The 19251-nt window shown below is 44.7% G+C and overlaps 1 protein-coding gene across 1 annotated transcript in view; it reads left to right on the plus strand.

The window, feature by feature from the left end:
* Window positions 1-16094, plus strand: part of f7l (coagulation factor VII, like) — a 95635-nt gene extending 79541 nt beyond the window's left edge. Inside the window, exons 5-8 of the mRNA XM_086006133.1 lie at window positions 81-221; window positions 2324-2442; window positions 5949-6069; window positions 15409-16094. Of these exons, the coding sequence (XP_085862259.1) occupies window positions 81-221; window positions 2324-2442; window positions 5949-6069; window positions 15409-16028 (1001 nt within the window). The 3' untranslated portion in view covers window positions 16029-16094. The remainder of the gene's footprint in view (window positions 1-80; window positions 222-2323; window positions 2443-5948; window positions 6070-15408) is intronic.
* Window positions 16095-19251: the final 3157 nt, after the last annotated feature.

Raw genomic sequence — 19251 nt, forward strand, 5'->3', positions numbered from 1 at the left:
ATACACACACACATATCCATAGTACGTATACTTCCAGTACTCATTAATGCCTGAATCTCACTTTTTTCACTTGTTTTTAGAAATAACAAAGAGAATTGAATGTATCTTCGAGAACGGCCATTGTGAGCAGTTCTGCAGCGATGTTTCCAATTCATCTCGTGAATGCAGCTGTACAGAGGACTATATCCTCGGGGAGGACAGAGAGTCCTGCATTGCTGGAGGTTATTTATATTGTCTTTCCTTCACAACTGACTTATAATATAGGCAAAACAAAGCAACAAAACCAGCACACGTTGAGGGGTTGACCCACTAACTAACTGATAGCACAGACCCACTAACTAACTGATAGCACAGACCCAATAACTAACTGATAGCACAGAACAATAACTAACTGATAGCACAGACCCACTAACTAACCGATAGCACAGAACAATAGCTAACTGATAGCACAGACCCAATAACTAACTGATAGCACAGAACCACTAACTAACTGATAGCACAGAACAATAACTAACTGATAGCACAGACCCACTAACTAACTGACAGCACAAACCCAATAACTAACTGATAGCACAGACCCACTAATTAACTGATAGCACAGACCCAATAACTAACTGATAGCACAAACCCAATAACTAACTGAGAGCACAGACCCAACAACTAACTGATAGCACAGACCCAATAACTAACTGATAGCACAGACCCTATAACTAACTGATAGCACAAACCCAATAAGTAACTGATAGCACAGACCCAACAACTAACTGATAGCACAGACCCAATAACTAACTGATAGCACAGATCCAATAACTAACTGACAGCACAGACCCTATAACTAACTGATAGCACAGACCCAATAACTAACTGATAGCACAGACCCTATAACTAACTGATAGCACAGACCCAATAACTAACCGATAGCACAGACCCAATAACTAACCAATAGCACAGACCCTATAACTAACCGATAGCACAGACCCAATAACTAACCGATAGCACAGATCCTATAACTAACTGACAGCACAGACCCAATAACTAACTGACAGCACAGACCCAATAACTAACTGATAGCACAGACCCAATAACTAACTGATAGCACAGACCCAATAACTAACTGATAGCACAGACCCAATAACTAACTGATAGCACAGACGCAATAACTAACTGACAGCACAGACCCAATAACTAACTGACAGCACAGACCCAATAACTAACTGACAGCACAGACCCAATAACTAACTGATAGCACAGACCCAATAACTAACTGATAGCACAGACCCAATAACTAACTGATAGCACAGACCCAATAACTAACTGATAGCACAGACCCAATAACTAACTGATAGCACAGACCCAATAACTAATTGATAGCACAGACCCAATAACTAACTGATAGCACAGACCCAATAACTAACTGATAGCACAGACCCAATAACTGACTGATAGCACAGACCCACTAACTAACTGATAGCACAGACCCAATAACTAACCGATAGCACAGCCCAATAACTAACTGACAGCGCAGACCCAATAACTAACTGACAGCACAGACCCAATAACTAACCGATAGCACAGACCCAATAACTAACTGATAGCACAGACCCAATAACTAACTGATAGCACAGACCCAATAACTAACTGATAGCACAGACCCTATAACTAACTGATAGCACAGACCCAATAACTAACTGACAGCACAGACCCAATAACTAACTGACAGCACAGACCCAATAACTAACTGATAGCACAGACCCTATAACTAACTGACAGCACAGACCCAATAACTAACTGACAGCACAGACCCAATAACTAACTGATAGCACAGATGCAATAACTAACTGACAGCACAGACCCAATAACTAACTGACAGCACAGACCCAATAACTAACTGATAGCACAGACCCTATAACTAACTGACAGCACAGACCCAATAACTAACTGATAGCACAGACCCAATAACTAACTGATAGCACAGACCCAATAACTAACTGATATCTTCCCGAAGTCACTTTCCGACTGCCGTTTCACACACATCAGCACACTGCTGTACCAAATACATCACCACTGTCCCGACCACATAAATCATCAGGTAATTCTGGATTCCGACCTCCATTCTCTATCCCCCCTCCCGTCACACTCTGTGAAGGCAGTGGCACTGATTGTGTTGATGTGGAATTCACAATTGCAATGTGTCAGCCAGGCTTCTTAGTGTCAGGAATAAGGAGTAAGGAGGATTTGGGGCCTTTGTTGACTAAGCTGAAGTTTATACGTTGCTCAAAAGTGAGTTTGATGGAAGACTAAGTGATTACTTTTCCTTTAACAGTGCAGTATCCATGTGGAAAAGTGCCAGTTTTGAAGAAGTTGGGCATGGCTGATGAAACGGAGAGAAGGGGAAGAATCGTAGGTGGAACGGGCGCTCTCAAAGGACAATACCCATGGCAGGTACACAAGAACTAACGCTGCCAATGGATCGTGATCTTTCTGTGGTATCCCTGAAACTTCTCGGGCAACACCAGTCATGATTAGTAAACCCAAGTGCTCACATTCAATCAAGAATATCAGCTCATTCAGCCCATTGCACTAGTGCTAGCTCGGTGTCAGACCCAACTACTCTAATCCCATTCCCCAGCTCTTTGCCCAGAACCTTTATTATTTTAAGTGTTTATCTAATTATCTCATAGCGGTCTTGATTGATTTGGCTTCAGTAGCCTTTTGTAGTCATGAGTTCCATATCCTACGAACACTTCCCCCTTCATTCCAATAGTGGTCAGCCTCAGTCTGTGCCCACTTGTTACTGATCCACCAACCAGTGGAAACAGGAAACCATCTGCACTTAGCTTTTCAACATCTTTCCTCTGTTAGACCCACCTTAACGTTCTCAAACCATTTCAGTACACTGCTAATTTTTGAAATCTTTCTTCTTAAGAATTCCCTGATATCATTCCACTGAATTTATGTTGCCCCTGTTCCATGGGTGCAACACTCTTCCAAGACTTGGGCGCCCAAAGCCTGCTCGGAGAGCTCCAAGCGTGGCATGGTCTACCGATTGATCATTACATCCTTGCTTTTTATTCAGTGCCAAAGTATATAAAACACAAGTGTATCTGTACCCCTAGATCTGGGTAGCTGGAGCAGTTGATTGTATATCTATACCCCTAAATCTGTGTACCTATACCCCCACATTTGGTATCTATACCCCAGATCTGTGTATCTTTACCTCTAGATCTGTGTATCTGTACTCCTAGATCTGTGTATCTGTACCCCTAGATCTGTGTATCTATACCCCTAGATATGGGTGCCTGTACCCCTAGATCTGTGTATCTGTACCCCTATATATGGGTGCCTGTACCCCTAGATATGGGTGCCTGTACCCCTATATATGGGTGCCTGTACCCCTAGATCTGTACATCTGTACTCCTACACATGCATATTTGGAGGTAGTGACACAAATATGGTAAGGTTTAATGTTACAATAGAAAGGGCAGAAGTTTAGTTCACAAACATGGGCACTGGATTGTGATCGAGCAGATTATAGAAAGATGAGGAGGATGCTGAGTTGAGGTGAGGTGGAAAGAGAAATTGGCAAACAGGACAATAGAGGAACAGTGGGATGATTTTAAAAAAGTGTTTGCAAAGGTGCAGAATAAATCTACGTTATTAAAAAAAGGCAATAGCTTCAGGTTTGAGAATGCTGTGGATAAATAGCGTTAGAAACCAACTAAAATTGAAGAAGAGGGTGTATGCAGCCGAGAGGGATGATAGAAATAAGAGAGAATATCAGAAAATAAGGAAAGAGGTTAAGAGAACGATAAGGAGATTGCCGAGGGAGAAGGAGGAGAGGTTCTCAAAAATAACAGTAAGGTATTCGACAAATATATCAGCAAAAAGAATGATTAAATGTGATGTGGAGAGGAGAGGATAGTAAATTAATGGAGGGTAAATGGAAATTCAGGGTATGGGGAGTGAGGGGGAGAGTGGGATTAGACTGGGTGGAATATTAAAGTGTACGGGGAGCGAGCAGGAGAGTGGGATTAGACTGGGTGGGATATTAAAGGGTACGGGGAGTGAGGGGGAGAGTGGGATTAGACTGGGTGGGATATTAAAGTGTACGGGGAGCGAGCAGGAGAGTGGGATTAGACTGGGTGGGATATTAAAGGGTACGGGGAGTGAGGGGGAGAGTGGGATTAGACTGGGTGGGATATTAAAGGGTCTGGGGAGTGAGGGGGAGAGTGGGATTAGACTGGGTGGGATATTAAAGTGTATGGGGAGTGAGGGGGAGAGTGGGATTAGACTGGGTGGGATATTAAAGGGTCTGGGGAGTGAGGGGGAGAGTGGGATTAGGCTGGGTGGGATATTAAAGGGTACGGGGAGTGAGGGGAGAGTGGGATTAGACTGGGTGGGATATTAAAGGGTCTGGGGAGTGAGGGGAGAGTGGGATTAGACTGGGTGGGATATTAAAGGGTGCGGGGAGTGAGCAGGAGAGTGGGATTAGACTGGGTGGGATATTAAAGGGTGCGGGGAGTGAGCAGGAGAGTGGGATTAGACTGGGTGGGATATTAAAGGGTGCGGGGAGTGAGCAGGAGAGTGGGATTAGACTAGGTGGGATATTAAAGGGTATGGGGAGTGAGCAGGAGAGTGGGATTAGACTGGGTGGGATATTAAAGGGTATGGGGAGTGAGCAGGAGAGTGGGATTAGACTGGGTGGGATATTAAAGGGTATGGGGAGTGAGCGGGAGAGTGGGATTAGACTAGGTGGGATATTAAAGGGTATGGGGAGTGAGCAAGAGCATGGGATTAGACTGGGTGGGATATTAAAGTGTGTGGGGAGTGAGCAGAGAAGTGGGATTAGACTGGATGGGATATTAAAGGGTATGGGTGTTGAGTGGGAGTGTGTGTCTGAAATTTTTCTTTTTATTTGTTTATGGGATGTGGCATTTATTGCCCATCCCTAATTGCCCTTGAGAAGGTGGTGGTGAGCCATTTTCTTGAACCGCTACAGTCTGTGTGGTGAAGGTACTCCCACAGTGCTGTTAGGGAGGGAGTTCCAGGATTTTGACCCAGCGACGATGAAGGAATGGCCGATATACTTCTAAGTCAGGATGGTGTGTGACTCGGAGGGAAACTTAGAGGTGGTGGTGTTCCCATGCGCCTGCTGCCCTTGTCCTTCTAGGTGGAAGAGGTCATGGGTTTGGGAGGTGCTGCCGAAGGACCCTTAGCGAGTTGCTGCAGTGCATCTTGTAGATGGTACACACTGCAGCCACGGTACGCCGGTGGTGGAGGGAGTGAATGTTTAAGGTGGTGGAGGGGATGCCAATCAAGGGGGCTGCTTAGTCCTGGATGGTGTCGAAGCTTCTTGAGTGTTGTTGGAGCTGCACTCATCCAGGCAAGTGGAGAGTATTCCATCACACTCCTGACTTGTGCCTTGCAGATGGTGGAAAGGCTTTGGGAAGTCAGGAGGTGAGACACTCGCCGCAGAATACCCAGCCTCTGGCCTGCTCTTGTTGCCCCAGTATTTATGTGTAAATATTTATTTTAAAGTGTAAGGGCAATGAGTGGGAGAGTGGGATTAGACTGGGTCACATGGAGAAAAACACGGACATCGAATTAATGGGTCAAATGGCTTGTTTCTGTCTGGAACATTCTGTGATATAATACATTATAAAGATTTAATAGAAGCTGTTTAAACTGGCATTGAATACCCAGAGACTTCCCCCATACGTCCATCTCCCTGTTGAGCGGTTTCCCAGGCTCTGGGTATTTTCAGTGATTGCTGAAGGCCGATCGATTGCAGCAAATACCTTCTCATTTCCCGCTCTGCGACGGGTTCCCAATCTTCGTTATCACTTGTTTTGTTTCCTAATTTAGACTACATTGACATTTTCACATTCAAACCCAGCAGGCCTTCCCAAGCTCCTCCTGTTGACTCGGGTCTATCTTTTTGTACACAGGTGCTGCTGACAAACCAAGGGGAAATGATATGTGGTGCTGTGTTACTCAGACCCCGATGGGTTGTCACTGCAGCTCACTGTGTGTTCGACAAAAAAAGGGAAGATTTACAAATCGTAGCCGGTACGTATTCAGCTTCAGACTGAGGACCGATTCAACACCGGGTGAAGCTCGCACTGGTTGTAAACACAGAAGGCTAAAACTTGGATTACACCTGAAAATGGGCGCGGGGATCGCGATGCGCAACCGCCTCGTGCCTGTTGAAAGAAATGCATGCAGCACGCGACCTTCGTACTGCCTGCTAATTTAATGATTGTAATTTTCAGCCCAGCGCTGAACGCATTGCTGAGTGGCTGAATGCTCAGCGGGGGTCCAAGTTCGTGCGAGGCTAGCACCAATGGCAGCTGGCCTCCACTTCTTAAAGGCAGTCTGCACCTCTTAAAGGGGAAGTGCATTCGGCCTGTGGCAGCTCATGCAACTGGCTTGTGGAGACAGTGCAAATGTCACAACAAAGGACAGAACGTGTACCAAGACTCTCCAATGCAGCACTGGAAGCCTTGGTGCAGGAGGTGGAAAGGAGGAGGGAGGCTCTATCTCCACAGGGGGCCAGGAGGCTCTCCAGGCAAACTCGAAAACGCCAATGGGAGCAGATAGCCATAGCTGTCAATGCCAGCAGTGTCACCCTGAGGAGCTGGCTTCAGTGTAGGATGAAGTTTAATAAAATATCAAAATACTGCAGATGCTGGAAATCTGAAATTACAACACAGACCTGAAACATTAACTCTGTTTCTCTCTCCACGGATGCTGCCTGACCTGCTGAATGTTTCCAGCATTTTCTGTTGTTATTTAAGAAGTTTAATGACATCACTCGAGTGGTCAAGCTCAGTGAATTCATCTTCAAATGCCATACCCTACCATCTGCACCACTAGCCTCACACACTGCTCAATGCACAACACCCCATCACTCACCTAACAGCAATCTCTACCAAACATGACTCATACCTCACATTAATAGCTTCATCTCACCCATACACACTTACCACTGCTGCAAAACTCACACCCACATCTCAAAGCTTGCACACATTGTCAGCTATTCAATCATGGCAGGCACATCACCCAAACACATTGCACCACACTCATTGACACACACATCACCCAAACACATTGCACCACACTCACTCACACACTTCACCCAAACACATTGCACCACACTCACTGACACACTTCACCCAAACACATTGCACCACACTCACTCACACTTCACCCACACATTGCACCACACTCACTCACACACTTCACCCAAACACATTGCACCACACTCACTGACACACTTCACCCAAACACATTGCACCACACTCACTGACACACTTCACCCAAACATATTGCACCACACGCACTGACACACTTCACCCAAACATATTGCACCACACTCACTGACACACTTCACCCAAACACATTGCACTGCACTCACTGACACACTTCACCCAAACACATTGCACCACACTCACTGACACACTTCACCCAAACACATTGCACCACACTCACTGACACACATCACACAAACACATTGCACCACACTCACTGACACACTTCACCCAAACACATTGCACTGCACTCACTGACACACTTCACCCAAACACATTGCACCACACTCACTGACACACTTCACCACACTCACTGACACACTTCACCCAAACACACTGCACCACACTCACTGACACACTTCACCAAAACACATTGCACCACACTCACTGACACACTTCACCCAAACACATTGCACCACACTCACTGACACACTTCACCCAAACACATTGCACCACACTCACTGACACACTTCACCCAAACACATTGCACCACACTCACTGATACACTTCACCCAAACACATTGCACCACACTCACTGACACACTTCACCCAAACACATTGCACCACACTCACTGACACACATCCCTTTCAAAATCGCTCACAATCAGATCCAGCAGGGGCTACCCAAAGGGGCACAGGTGCACCTATATCATCTCACCCCCCTGAAGGAGGTGGTGCTGGCCATTCTTGGCAGGGCAATCACTGAGTCCATGGTCAGCGGTGGGTCTGAAGCTATCCTCATGGGTAATCCTCCTTTTCGCATCCCACTTCCCCCTCATCCCACAATCTCTTCTGACTTACAAGCTGCAGATGGTGTAAGCATGCACCTCTTGCTTTCCCCACTCCCCTCACCCCAACCCTACCCTTGGGTATCTGAAAGGAGAAAGACACAAGAACTGTCACCTGGCCAGGCACTGGTGGAGGACCAGGAAGAAAGTGATCATAAGAACATAAGAAATAGGAGCAGGAGTAGGCCAATCGGCCCCTCGAGCCTGCTCCGCCATTCAATAAGATCATGGCTGATCTGATCCTAACCGCCAATCTACTATCACAGAACCATCTCCTGAATCTAACAGAATTAGACACACGAAATAGGAGCAGGATCAGGCTACACGGCCCCTGGGCCCACTCCGCTACCCACAGGGCCATGACCGATCCGAACCTAGACTCATGTCCAAATTCCTGCCCGCTCCCCGTAACCCTTAATTCCCTTTACTTCTAGGAAACTGTCTATTTCTGTTTTAAATTTATGTAATGATGTAGCTTCTACAGCATTTTGGGGCAGCATATTCCATGGACCTACCACCCTCTGAGTGAAGTAGTTCCTCCTCATCTCAGTTTTGAAAGAGCAGCCCCTTATTCTAAGACTATGCCCCCTAGTTCTAGTTTCACCCATCATCGGGAACATCTTCCCCGCATCCACCCGATCCAACCCCTTCACAATCTTATATGTTTCAATAAGATCGCCTCTCATTCTTCTGAACTCCAATGAGTAGAGTCCCAATCTACTCAACCTCTCCTCATATGTCCATCCCCTCATCCCCGGGATTAACCGAGTGAACCTTCTTTGTACTGACTCGAGAGCAAGTATGTCCTTTCTTAAGTATGGACACCAAAACTGTACGCAGTATTCCAGGTGCGGTCTCACCAATACCTTGTACAACTGAAGCAATACCTCCCTATTTTTATATTCTATCCCCCTAGCAATGAAAGCCAACATTCCATTGGCCTTCTTAATCACTTGCTGCACCTGCATACTAACCTTTTGAGTTTCATGCACCAGGACCCCCAGATCCCTTTGTACTTCAGTACTTTCCAGTTTCTTGCCATTAAGATAATAACTTGCTCTACTATTTTTCCTGCCAAAGTGCATAACCTCACACTTTCCAGTATTGTATTCCATCTGCCAAATCTCTGCCCACTTACTTAGCCTGTCTATGTCCCCTTGCAGGTTTTTTATGTCCTCCTCACTCACTACTTTCCCTCCCATCTTAGTATCATCTGCAAACTTTGATATGTTACACTCAGTCCCCTCCTCCAAATCGTTAATATAGATTGTAAAGAGTTGGGGACCCAGCACTGACCCCTGCGGAACACCACTAGTTACTGATTGCCAGTCTGAGAATGAACCATTTATCCCAACTCTCTGCCTTCTGTTAGATAGCCAATCCTCTATCCATGCCAGAATATTACCCCCAATCCCGTGATTTTTTATCTTAAGCAATAATCTTTTGTGTGGCACCTTGTCAAATGCCTTTTGGAAGTCTAAATACACTATGTCCACTGGTTCCCCTTCATCCACCCTATACGTTACTTCCTCAAAGAACTCCAGCAAATTTGTCAAACATGACTTCCCCTTCATAAAACCATGCTGACTTTGTCCTATTAAATTATGATTATCCAAATGTCCTGTTACTGTCTCCTTAATAATGGACTCCAAAATTTTACCTACCACAGATGTTAGGCTAACCGGTGTATAGTTTCCAGCCTTTTGTCTACTGCCCTTTTTAAATAAGGGTGTTACATTAGCAGTTTTCCAGTCTGCCGGGACCTTTGCCGAGTCCAGGGAGTTTTGGAAAATTATTACCAATGCATCCAAAATCCCTACCGCCACTTCCCTCAAGACCCTAGGATGTAAGCCATCAGGTCCAGGTGATTTATCCGCCTTGAGTCCCATTATTTTACTGAGTACCACTTCCTTAGTGATTTTGATCGTGTTTAGCTCCTCCCCCCCTTTAGCCCCCTGTTTGTCCAGTGTTGGGATATTCTTAGTGTCTTCTACTGTAAAGACTGATGTAAAATATTCATTCAGTGTTTTTGCCATCTCCATATTTCCCACCATTAATTTCCCGGTCTCATCCTCTAAGGGACCAACATTTACTTTAGCCACCCTTTTTCTTTTTATGTAACTATAAAAACTCTTACTATCTGTTTTTATATTTTTTGCTAATTTACTTTCATAATCTATCTTCCCTTTCTTAATCAATCTTTTTGTTATTTTTTGCTGTCTTTTAAAGTTTTCCCAATCCTCTATCCTCCCACTAGATTTGGCTACCTTATATGCCCTTGTTTTTAGTCGAATACTATCCTTAATTTCTTTACTTAGCCACGGATGGCTGTCTTTTCTTTTACACCCTTTTCTTCTCAGTGGAATATATTTTTTTTGGAAGTTGTAAAATAACTCCTTAAATGTACACCACTGATCATGTATCGTCTTACCCTTTAATCTATTTTCCCAATCCACTCTACTCAATTCTGCTCTCATACCTTCATAGTCTCCTTTATTCAAGCTTAGCACGCTTGTTTGAGATCCAACCTTCTCACCCTCTAATTGAATATGGAATTCAACCATGTTATGGTCACTCATTCCAAGGGGATCCTTTACTAGGACATTTTTAATTAATCCCGTCTCGTTACACAGGACCAGATCTAAGGTTGCTTGCCCCCTGGTCGGTTCAGTTACATACTGCTCAAGAAACCCATCCCTAATACACTCAATGAACTCATCCTCAAGGCTGCCCTGCCCAATTTGATTTGTCCAATTAATATGATAGTTAAAATCCCCCATAATTATAGATGTTCCCTTATTACAAGCCTCAACTATTTCCTGATTGATACTCCGTCCAACAGAGTTGCCACTGTTCGGAGGCCTATAGACAACGCCCACTAGTGTTTTTTTCCCCTTATTATTCCTTACCTCCACCCAAACTGTTTCATTATCCTGATCTTTTGACCCAATATCATTTCTCTGTATTACAGTGATTCCTTCCTTTATTAACATAGCCACCCCACCTCCCCTTCCTTCCTGCCTGTCCTTCCTGATCGTTAAATAACCTGGTATGTTTAATTCCCAGGCATTGTCACCCTGCAGCCATGTTTCTGTAATGGCCACAAGATCATACCCATATGTAGTTATTTGTGCCATTAACTCGTCTATTTTGTTACGAATGCTACGTGCATTCAGATAGAGAACTTTCAAAGATGTTTTGTGACACTTAGTTCCTGCTTTTGCCCTTTTTATTACTTTACCTTTTACTCCATACCTTCTGCCCCTTCCTGACACGCTCTGGTTTTTAATTTCCCCACTGCTACCTAAGTCTATGACCTTCTCTGTTGTAATTTTTATTATTTGCTCTCTAGGAACCTCCCCCCCCCCACTAGTTAGTTTAAAGCCCTCTCTACAGCCCTAGTTATATGATCCGCCAGGACTCTAGTGCCAGCACTGGCCAAGTGAAGCCCGTCCCAATGGAACAGCTCCCTCCTGCCCCAGTACTGGTGCCAGTGTCCCAGGAAGCAAAACCCATTTCTCCCACACCAGTCTTTGAGCCACTCATTTAACTCTCTAATTTTATTTGTCCTAGCCAAATTCGCTCGTGGCTCAGGTAATAATCCAGAGATTATTACCCTTGTGGTTCTGCTTTTTAATTTGGCCCCTAGCTGCTCAAACTCCCTCAGCAGAACCTCCTTCCTTGTCCTATCTATGTCGTTGGTACCAACATGGACCACGACAACTGGATACTCCCCCTCCCACTCCAAGTTTCTCTCCAGTCCAGAGGAGATGTCCTTAACCCTGGCACCGGGCAGGCAACACAGCCTTCGGGACTCTCGCTCTCGGCTGCAAAGAACTCTATCTATCCCCCTAACGATACTATCCCCTACCACTACAACATTTCTTTCAACTCCCCCCACTTGAATGGCCCCCTGCTCCACGGTGCTGTGGCCAGGTTGCTCATCCTCCCTGCAGTCCCTGCTCCTGTCCCCACAGGGAGTAAGAGCCTCGAACCTGTTGGACAAGTGCAAGGGCTGCAGCTCCTCCAACACTACCTCCTGGATCCCCGTACCTGCCTCACTTCTAGTCACACCATCCTGACCCTGGCCACGGACTACATCTGAATTAATTAATCTAATTGGTGTGACTACCTCGTGATACACAGAGTCCAGGTAACTCTCCCCCTCCCTGATGTGTCTCAGTGTTTGAAGCTCGGACTCCAGCTCTTCAACACGGAGCCGGAGTTCCTCGAGCAGCCAACACTTACTGCAAATGTGATCACCGTGAGCATCAATGGTGTTCACCAGCTCCCACATATTGCAGCAGCAACACATCACCTGATCTCCCATTCTATGTAATTAATTAAATTTATTAATATTATTCTTAAATATCCTCTGCCCCGATTCTAGATGGTGAATATCACACCTTAGAACTATAAACCAAAGAGATTTAAGCTTAAAAGGGAGAAATACTCACCAACCAATCACTTACCCGCTTTCTGGTGACGTCACACTTGGATTACTTTTTACCTCTCTCCTTCCAGACTGGAGACTGGTAAACCTTACCTGGGTCTCTGGGGACTTTTATACCCCGCTCTGCCGCTCAGGTTTCCCGCCGACGCTGTGAGGCCTTACCTGGTCTCTGGGGACTTTTATACCCCGCTCTGCCGCTCAGGTTTCCCGCCGACGCTGTGAGGCCTTACCTGGTCTCTGGGGACTTTTATACCCCGCTCTGCCGCTCAGGTTTCCCGCCGACGCTGTGAGGTCTTACCTGGTCTCTGGGGACTTTTATACCCCGCTCTGCCGATCATGAAGACACAGTTACTCGATTTCACAATCCCAGCCACCAGCTCAGATACTGACATTCCACGTACTAGAGGATAGGTTAGACGTGGGATCTGCACATGGTGAGACACTGGGAACGAGTGGCCTGCAGCCGGGGCAGGGGGAAAGGATAGCGCAGGTGCCAGATCCCCGGAGAGCGAGATCACACATGAGTTCTGCTGCAGAGGACACAGATGAGGACTTTGATGGGGTGACCTACAGAAGAAGGCTGATGGACATGCACAATGAAATGCTTGGTGCATTGGCCGGCCTGACAGAAAGCCTGATTGCAATCACCTCACCAACTTTAAACCGTGGAAAGCTCCAAACACTCTACAAACTTACACAGAGCCAGTAGAAATTAATCAGCAACTGACCTGAGAGTGGCTGATGATCCCTTTAAATATCGCCGGTAGGGGGTCCTTGCAGCTGCTGAACGCATGTCCAGCTGCGCGAGGTTAACACAGGGCGTTACTTCCAGTGTTGAGGACAAAAATGTGCAACTATTTCAAATTCAATTTCTTATTTTTAAAGTTGCCAAACTCAAAAGGCTTCTTGCAGTTATACAAAAATCAGCCAGTGACCATAATGCAGTTTTGCCTCTGAGCACTGAGCGGTGACAATTAGGTGCTGGATATCCGCAAATTTCCTGCTGTGGACCCATTGCAACTTTGCTAATAGTGTGAGGGAAGGTTCGTTTACAACATACCCACTGCACTTCTGGCACAGTTACAGGGATTCGGTGGAAACAAGGGTATAATTGGAAACCTGTGTCAATTTTAATTGAAGTGGCCCAGAAACTGAATATGTATCAAAATGGTTTGGGATTGAGTACTGAGAATTAGATTGGTTTGGGATTGTATAGTGGAGATTAGATTGGTTTAGGATTGTATAGTGGAGATTAGATTGGTTTAGGATTGTATAGTGGAGATTAGATTGGTTTAGGATTGTATAGTGGAGATTAGATTGGTTTGGGATTGTATAGTGGAGATTAGATTGGTTTGGGATTGTATAGTGGAGATTAGTTTGGTTTGGGATTGTATAGTGGAGATTAGATTGGTTTAGGATTGTATAATGGAGATTAGATTGGTTTGGGATTGTAGAGTGGAGATTAGTTTGGTTTAGGATTGTATAATGGAGATTAGATTGGTTTGGGATTGTATAGTGGAGATTAGATTGGTTTGGGATTGTATAGTGGAGATTAGATTGGTTTGGGATTGTATAGTGGAGATTAGATTGGTTTGGGATTGTATAGTGGAGATTAGTTTGGTTTGGGATTGTATAGTGGAGATTAGATTGGTTTAGGATTGTATAATGGAGATTAGATTGGTTTGGGATTGTATAATGGAGATTAGATTGGTTTGGGATTGTAGAGTGGAGATTAGTTTGGTTTGGGATTGTAGAGTGGAGATTAGTTTGGTTTGGGATTGTATAGTGGAGATTAGATTGGTTTAGGATTGTATAATGGAGATTAGATTGGTTTGGGATTGTAGAGTGGAGATTAGTTTGGTTTGGGATTGTAGAGTGGAGATTAGTTTGGTTTGGGATTGTATAGTGGAGATTAGATTGGTTTAAACATAAGAACATAATAAATAGGAGCAGGAATAGGCCACTTGGCCCCTTGAGCCTGCTCCGCCATTCAATAAGATCATGGCTGATCTCGGGCTCAAAGCCACTTCCCAGCCCACTCCCCATAACCTTCACTCCCTTATCTTGCAAAAATCTGTCTATCTCCACCTTAAATGTATTTAATGACCCAGCCTCCACGGCTCTCTGGGGCAGAGAATTCCACAGATTTACGACCCTCTGAGAGAAGAAATTCCTCATCTCAGTTCTAAAAGGGTGACCCTTTATTCTGAGACTGTGCTCCCGAGTTCTAGATTTCCCCACAAGGGGAAACATCCTCCCTGCATCTACCTTGTCGAGCCCCCTCCGTATCTTATATGTTTCAATAAGACCTTTCAATAAGGATTGTATAGTGGAGATTAGATTGGTTTGGGATTGTGTATTGGGATTGGTTTGGGATTGTCTATTGGGATTAGATTGGTTTGGGATTGTGTATCGGGATTAGATTGGTTTGGGATTGTGTATCGGGATTAGATTGGTTTGGGATTGTGTATTGGGATTGGTTTGGGATTGTCTATTGGGATTAGATTAGTTTGGGATTGTGTATCGGGATTAGATTGGTTTGGGATTGTGTAACAGAGATTAGATTATTTTGCGATTGGCCACATTGCTGTTTGAAGGCCTGTTATCTCAGTTCATATCGAACGCATTGAATTCATATTTCTTTTCCCAGAGTGGAGGTTCAGAAAATTGACTGATCAAGAGTGGCATAGTTCTCGAATATGATTGGTTGAAGGGGCTGGTAGTGAGTTTTAGGATATGATTGGTTAAAGAGACTGTGGGACACTTAATAACAGAAATTGTTAATTTGCAGTATTGTCTCCAAATTGTAACTGGATCGATTTAAAAGAGATGAATTAGTGACTATTTCTGTCTGAAGGTAAACACATACTGAATGTTGATGAAGGTACTCAACAGAAAAGGAATGTGTCGCAATTGATCCAACACGCGAACTACAACAAGAAATCTGTGAACAATGACATTGCACTGCTGAAACTCAATGCTCCTGTTGTTCTGGATGATTATGTAGTCCCTATCTGTTTACCTGAGCCAGACTTTGCCGTGCGGGAGTTGAGACAAATCAGATTTTCCACGGTGAGCGGCTGGGGGAAGCTCTCGGAGGCCGGGCCGACTGCCAACACATTGCAGGCGCTCCAAGTGCCGTTGGTTCGAACGTCCGTGTGTCGTCACACCACCGGTTATGAAATTACAGAAAACATGTTCTGTGCAGGTTACTGGGAGGCACAGAAAGACTCCTGTAGCGGGGACAGCGGAGGACCTCACGTTACACAGTATAAGGGCAGCTGGTTTTTGACCGGGATAGTGAGCTGGGGAGAAGGCTGTGCCCGCGAGGGAAAGTACGGAACTTACACCAAAGTTTCCAACTACTTCGAGTGGATGAAGCAATACATGAATCCTGACCGTCCGACAACCAGCCCAGAAAGTCCTGGAAACCAGACTCAATCTGTGCAATTCATGACAAATATTTCTCATGTGTAAACTATATTCATAAACCAGCAAAACGCATGTAGTTTGTGAGACAAATTAAAGATCTTGAGTGCAAAATATTGGATTGCAACATTTCTGTATCACAAGTGAAATCTCAAGTCATTTTATTTTATTAAATACTAAATTTTGAATTTAGCAAACTTGACAAATAATACAAATTTTCTAGAATGTTCTGCACAGATTTTAATTACAGCACAGATTAAGAATAGAAACTTTGTAGGAACAAAGGGATGAAACCAAACAAGATCCCCAACCCCATCTACCCACCTCTCACCATATTCCTTAATCCCACCTACCCACCCTCCCTTGATATTCCTGAATCCCACCTAACCACCTTCTCCCGATATTCCTCAATCCCATCTAAGAACATAAGAATTAGGAGCAGTAGTAGGTTATTTGGCCCCTTGAGCCTGCTTCACCTTTCAATAAGATCATGCCTGATCGTCAACCTCATCTCCACTTTCTCACTTGATCCTCTAATCCCTTGATCCCATTAGAGTTAAAAAATCTATCGATCTCTGTCTTGAATATACTGAACGACTGAGCCTCCACAGCCCTCTGGGGCAGAGAATTCCAAAGATTCACCACCCTCTGAGTGAAGAAATTTCTCCTCATCTCAGCCTTAAATGGCCGACCCCTTATCCCAAGACCACGCCCCCTAGTTCTAGACTCTCCAGCCAGGGGAAACAGCCTCTCAGCATCTACCCTGTCAATCCCCCTTAGAATCTTGTATGTTTCAATGAGATCACCTCTCATTCTTCGAAATTCCAGAGAGTATCGGCCCATTCTACACAATCTCTCATCATAGGACAGCCCTCATCCCAGGAATCAATCTAGTGAACCTTCGTTGCACCCCCTTTAAGGCAAATATGTCCTTCCTTAGGTACAGAGACCAAAACTATACACAGTCCTCCAGGTCTTGTCTCACCAAGGCCCTGTACAATTGCAGGAAGATTTCCTTACTCTTGTACGCCCTTGCAATAAAGGCCAACATACCATTTGCCTTCCTAATTGCTTGCTGTACTGCATGTTAACTTTCTGTGTTTTGTGTACAAGGACCCCCAAATCACTCTGAATACCAACATTTACTAGTTTCTCACCGTGTAGGAAATGTTTTGTTTTTCTATTCTTCCTACCAAAGTGAATACCTTCACATTTCCCCACATTATACTCCACCTGTCACCTTCTTGCCCACTCACTTAACCTGTCCAAATCCCTTTACAGACTCTTTGGCTGTGAATTTAATAGCACTGAGGGGGCGGGTTTGGAGGCGGGTCCGCTGTCAAAATAGCAAAGATTGACAGCGAGTAGGAAACCCACTGTCAACCCGCCCCTGCGCGAGTCTCCCAGGTGTCGGGTCTGTCAGCGGAGAACTGACCCGACACCAAGCGGTTTGCTGTGGACCTTAAATGCAGCAGCAATGATGATGTCATCAGAGGGGACTTTCAGTCATGAAAAACCCCCTTGCAAAGGCTTCCCACTCGTTGGAAATCAACCGGCCAATTGAATTAAAATTGCATCAATCTCCCACATCCATTCAGATTCGTGTGGGAAACACGAAATTCGGATAAACGACAACAGCCCACACCTGAGCTAAAATCACCCCCCTTGTGTTTCATGTACTCGGACCCCCCGATCCCTCTGTACCGCAGCATCTTGTAGTCTCTCTCCATTTAACTAATCATTTGCTTTTTCATTCTTCCTTCCAAAGTGGATAACCTCACATTTTCCCACATTATACTCCATCTGACACCTTACTGCCCACTCACTTAACCTATCTATATCCCTTTGCAGACTCGTTGTGTCCTCCTCACAACTTGCTAACCCACCTATCTTTGTATCATCAGCAAATTTAGCTACAATACCCTCGGTCCCTTCATCCAAGTCATTAATATAGATTGTAAATAGTTGAGGCTCCAGCACTGATCCCTGCGGCACCCCACTAGTTACTGGTTGCTAACCAGAAAATGACCCATTTATCCCGATTCTCTGTTTTCTGTTAGTTAGCCAATCCTCTATCCATGCCAATATATTACCCCCAACCCCGTGCGCTCTTGTGCAGTAACCTTTTATGTGGCACCTTATCGAATGCCTTCTGGAAATCCAAATACACTACATTTACTGGTTCCCCTTTAACCACCCTGTTTGTTACATCCTCAAAGAACTCTTCGCAAATTTGTCAAACACAATTTCTCTTTCATAAAACCATGTTGACTCTGCTTGATTGTCTTATGATTTTCTAAATGTCCTGCTATTACCTCCTTAATAATGGACTCCAGCATCTTCCCAATGACAGATGTTAGGCTAACTGACCTATAGTTTCCTGCTTTCTGTCTCCCTCCTTTCTTGAATAGTGGCATTACATTTGCGGTTTTCCAGTCCACTGGGACCTCTCCAGAATCCAGGGAATTTTGGTAGATTACAACCAATGCATCCACTATCTCTGCAGCCACTTCTTTTAAGACCCCAGGATGCAGGCCATCAGGTCCAGGGGACTTGTCGGCTTCTAGCCCTATTAGTTTGCCTAGTACTTTTTCTCTAGTGATAGAGATTGTTTTAAGTTCCTCCCTCCCTATAGCCCCTTGATTATCTATTATTATTGGGATGTTTTTAGTGTCTTCTACCGTGAAGACCGATCCAAAATAATTGTTTAGAGTCTCTGGCCATTTCTCTATTCCCTATTGTTAATTCCCCAGTCTCATCCTCTAAGGGACCAACATTTACTTTAGCTACTCTCTTCCTTTTTATATACGTGAAGAAGCTCTTACTATCTGTTTTTATATTATTTGCTAGTTTACTCTCATACTCTATCTTCTCCCTCTTTATTATTTTTTTAGTCATCCTTTGCTGGTTTCTAAAAATTTCCCAATCCTCTGGCCTACACTAATCTTCGCAACATTGCATTAAATTAAATATTTACCTGTAACATGAACCACTACAAGTATTGGAGGGGAAAAGCAACACCTCCTTCCCCCTCGGCATCGAATTCCCACTCTCACCAAATTCCCAACTTTTACACTCTGTTCATGATGCACTCTGTTTACTTTAATACACCTTTTTAAGCCACACCCTAATTAAAAGTGCTCACTCAGCTTCCTGCTCACAGTAATTAGTCCCTATTCAGGCACTCACTTACAGCAAGTGTCAGCTGTGACTCAGTGGGTAGCGCTCTCGCCTCTGAGTCAGAAGGTTGTGGGTTCAAATCAATGGCCCA

Source organism: Somniosus microcephalus, chromosome 14 (assembly GCF_052327205.1).
Source record: "Somniosus microcephalus isolate GS21.2 chromosome 14, FLI_Smic_1.0, whole genome shotgun sequence".
In the NCBI taxonomy this organism is placed as follows: domain Eukaryota; kingdom Metazoa; phylum Chordata; class Chondrichthyes; order Squaliformes; family Somniosidae; genus Somniosus; species Somniosus microcephalus.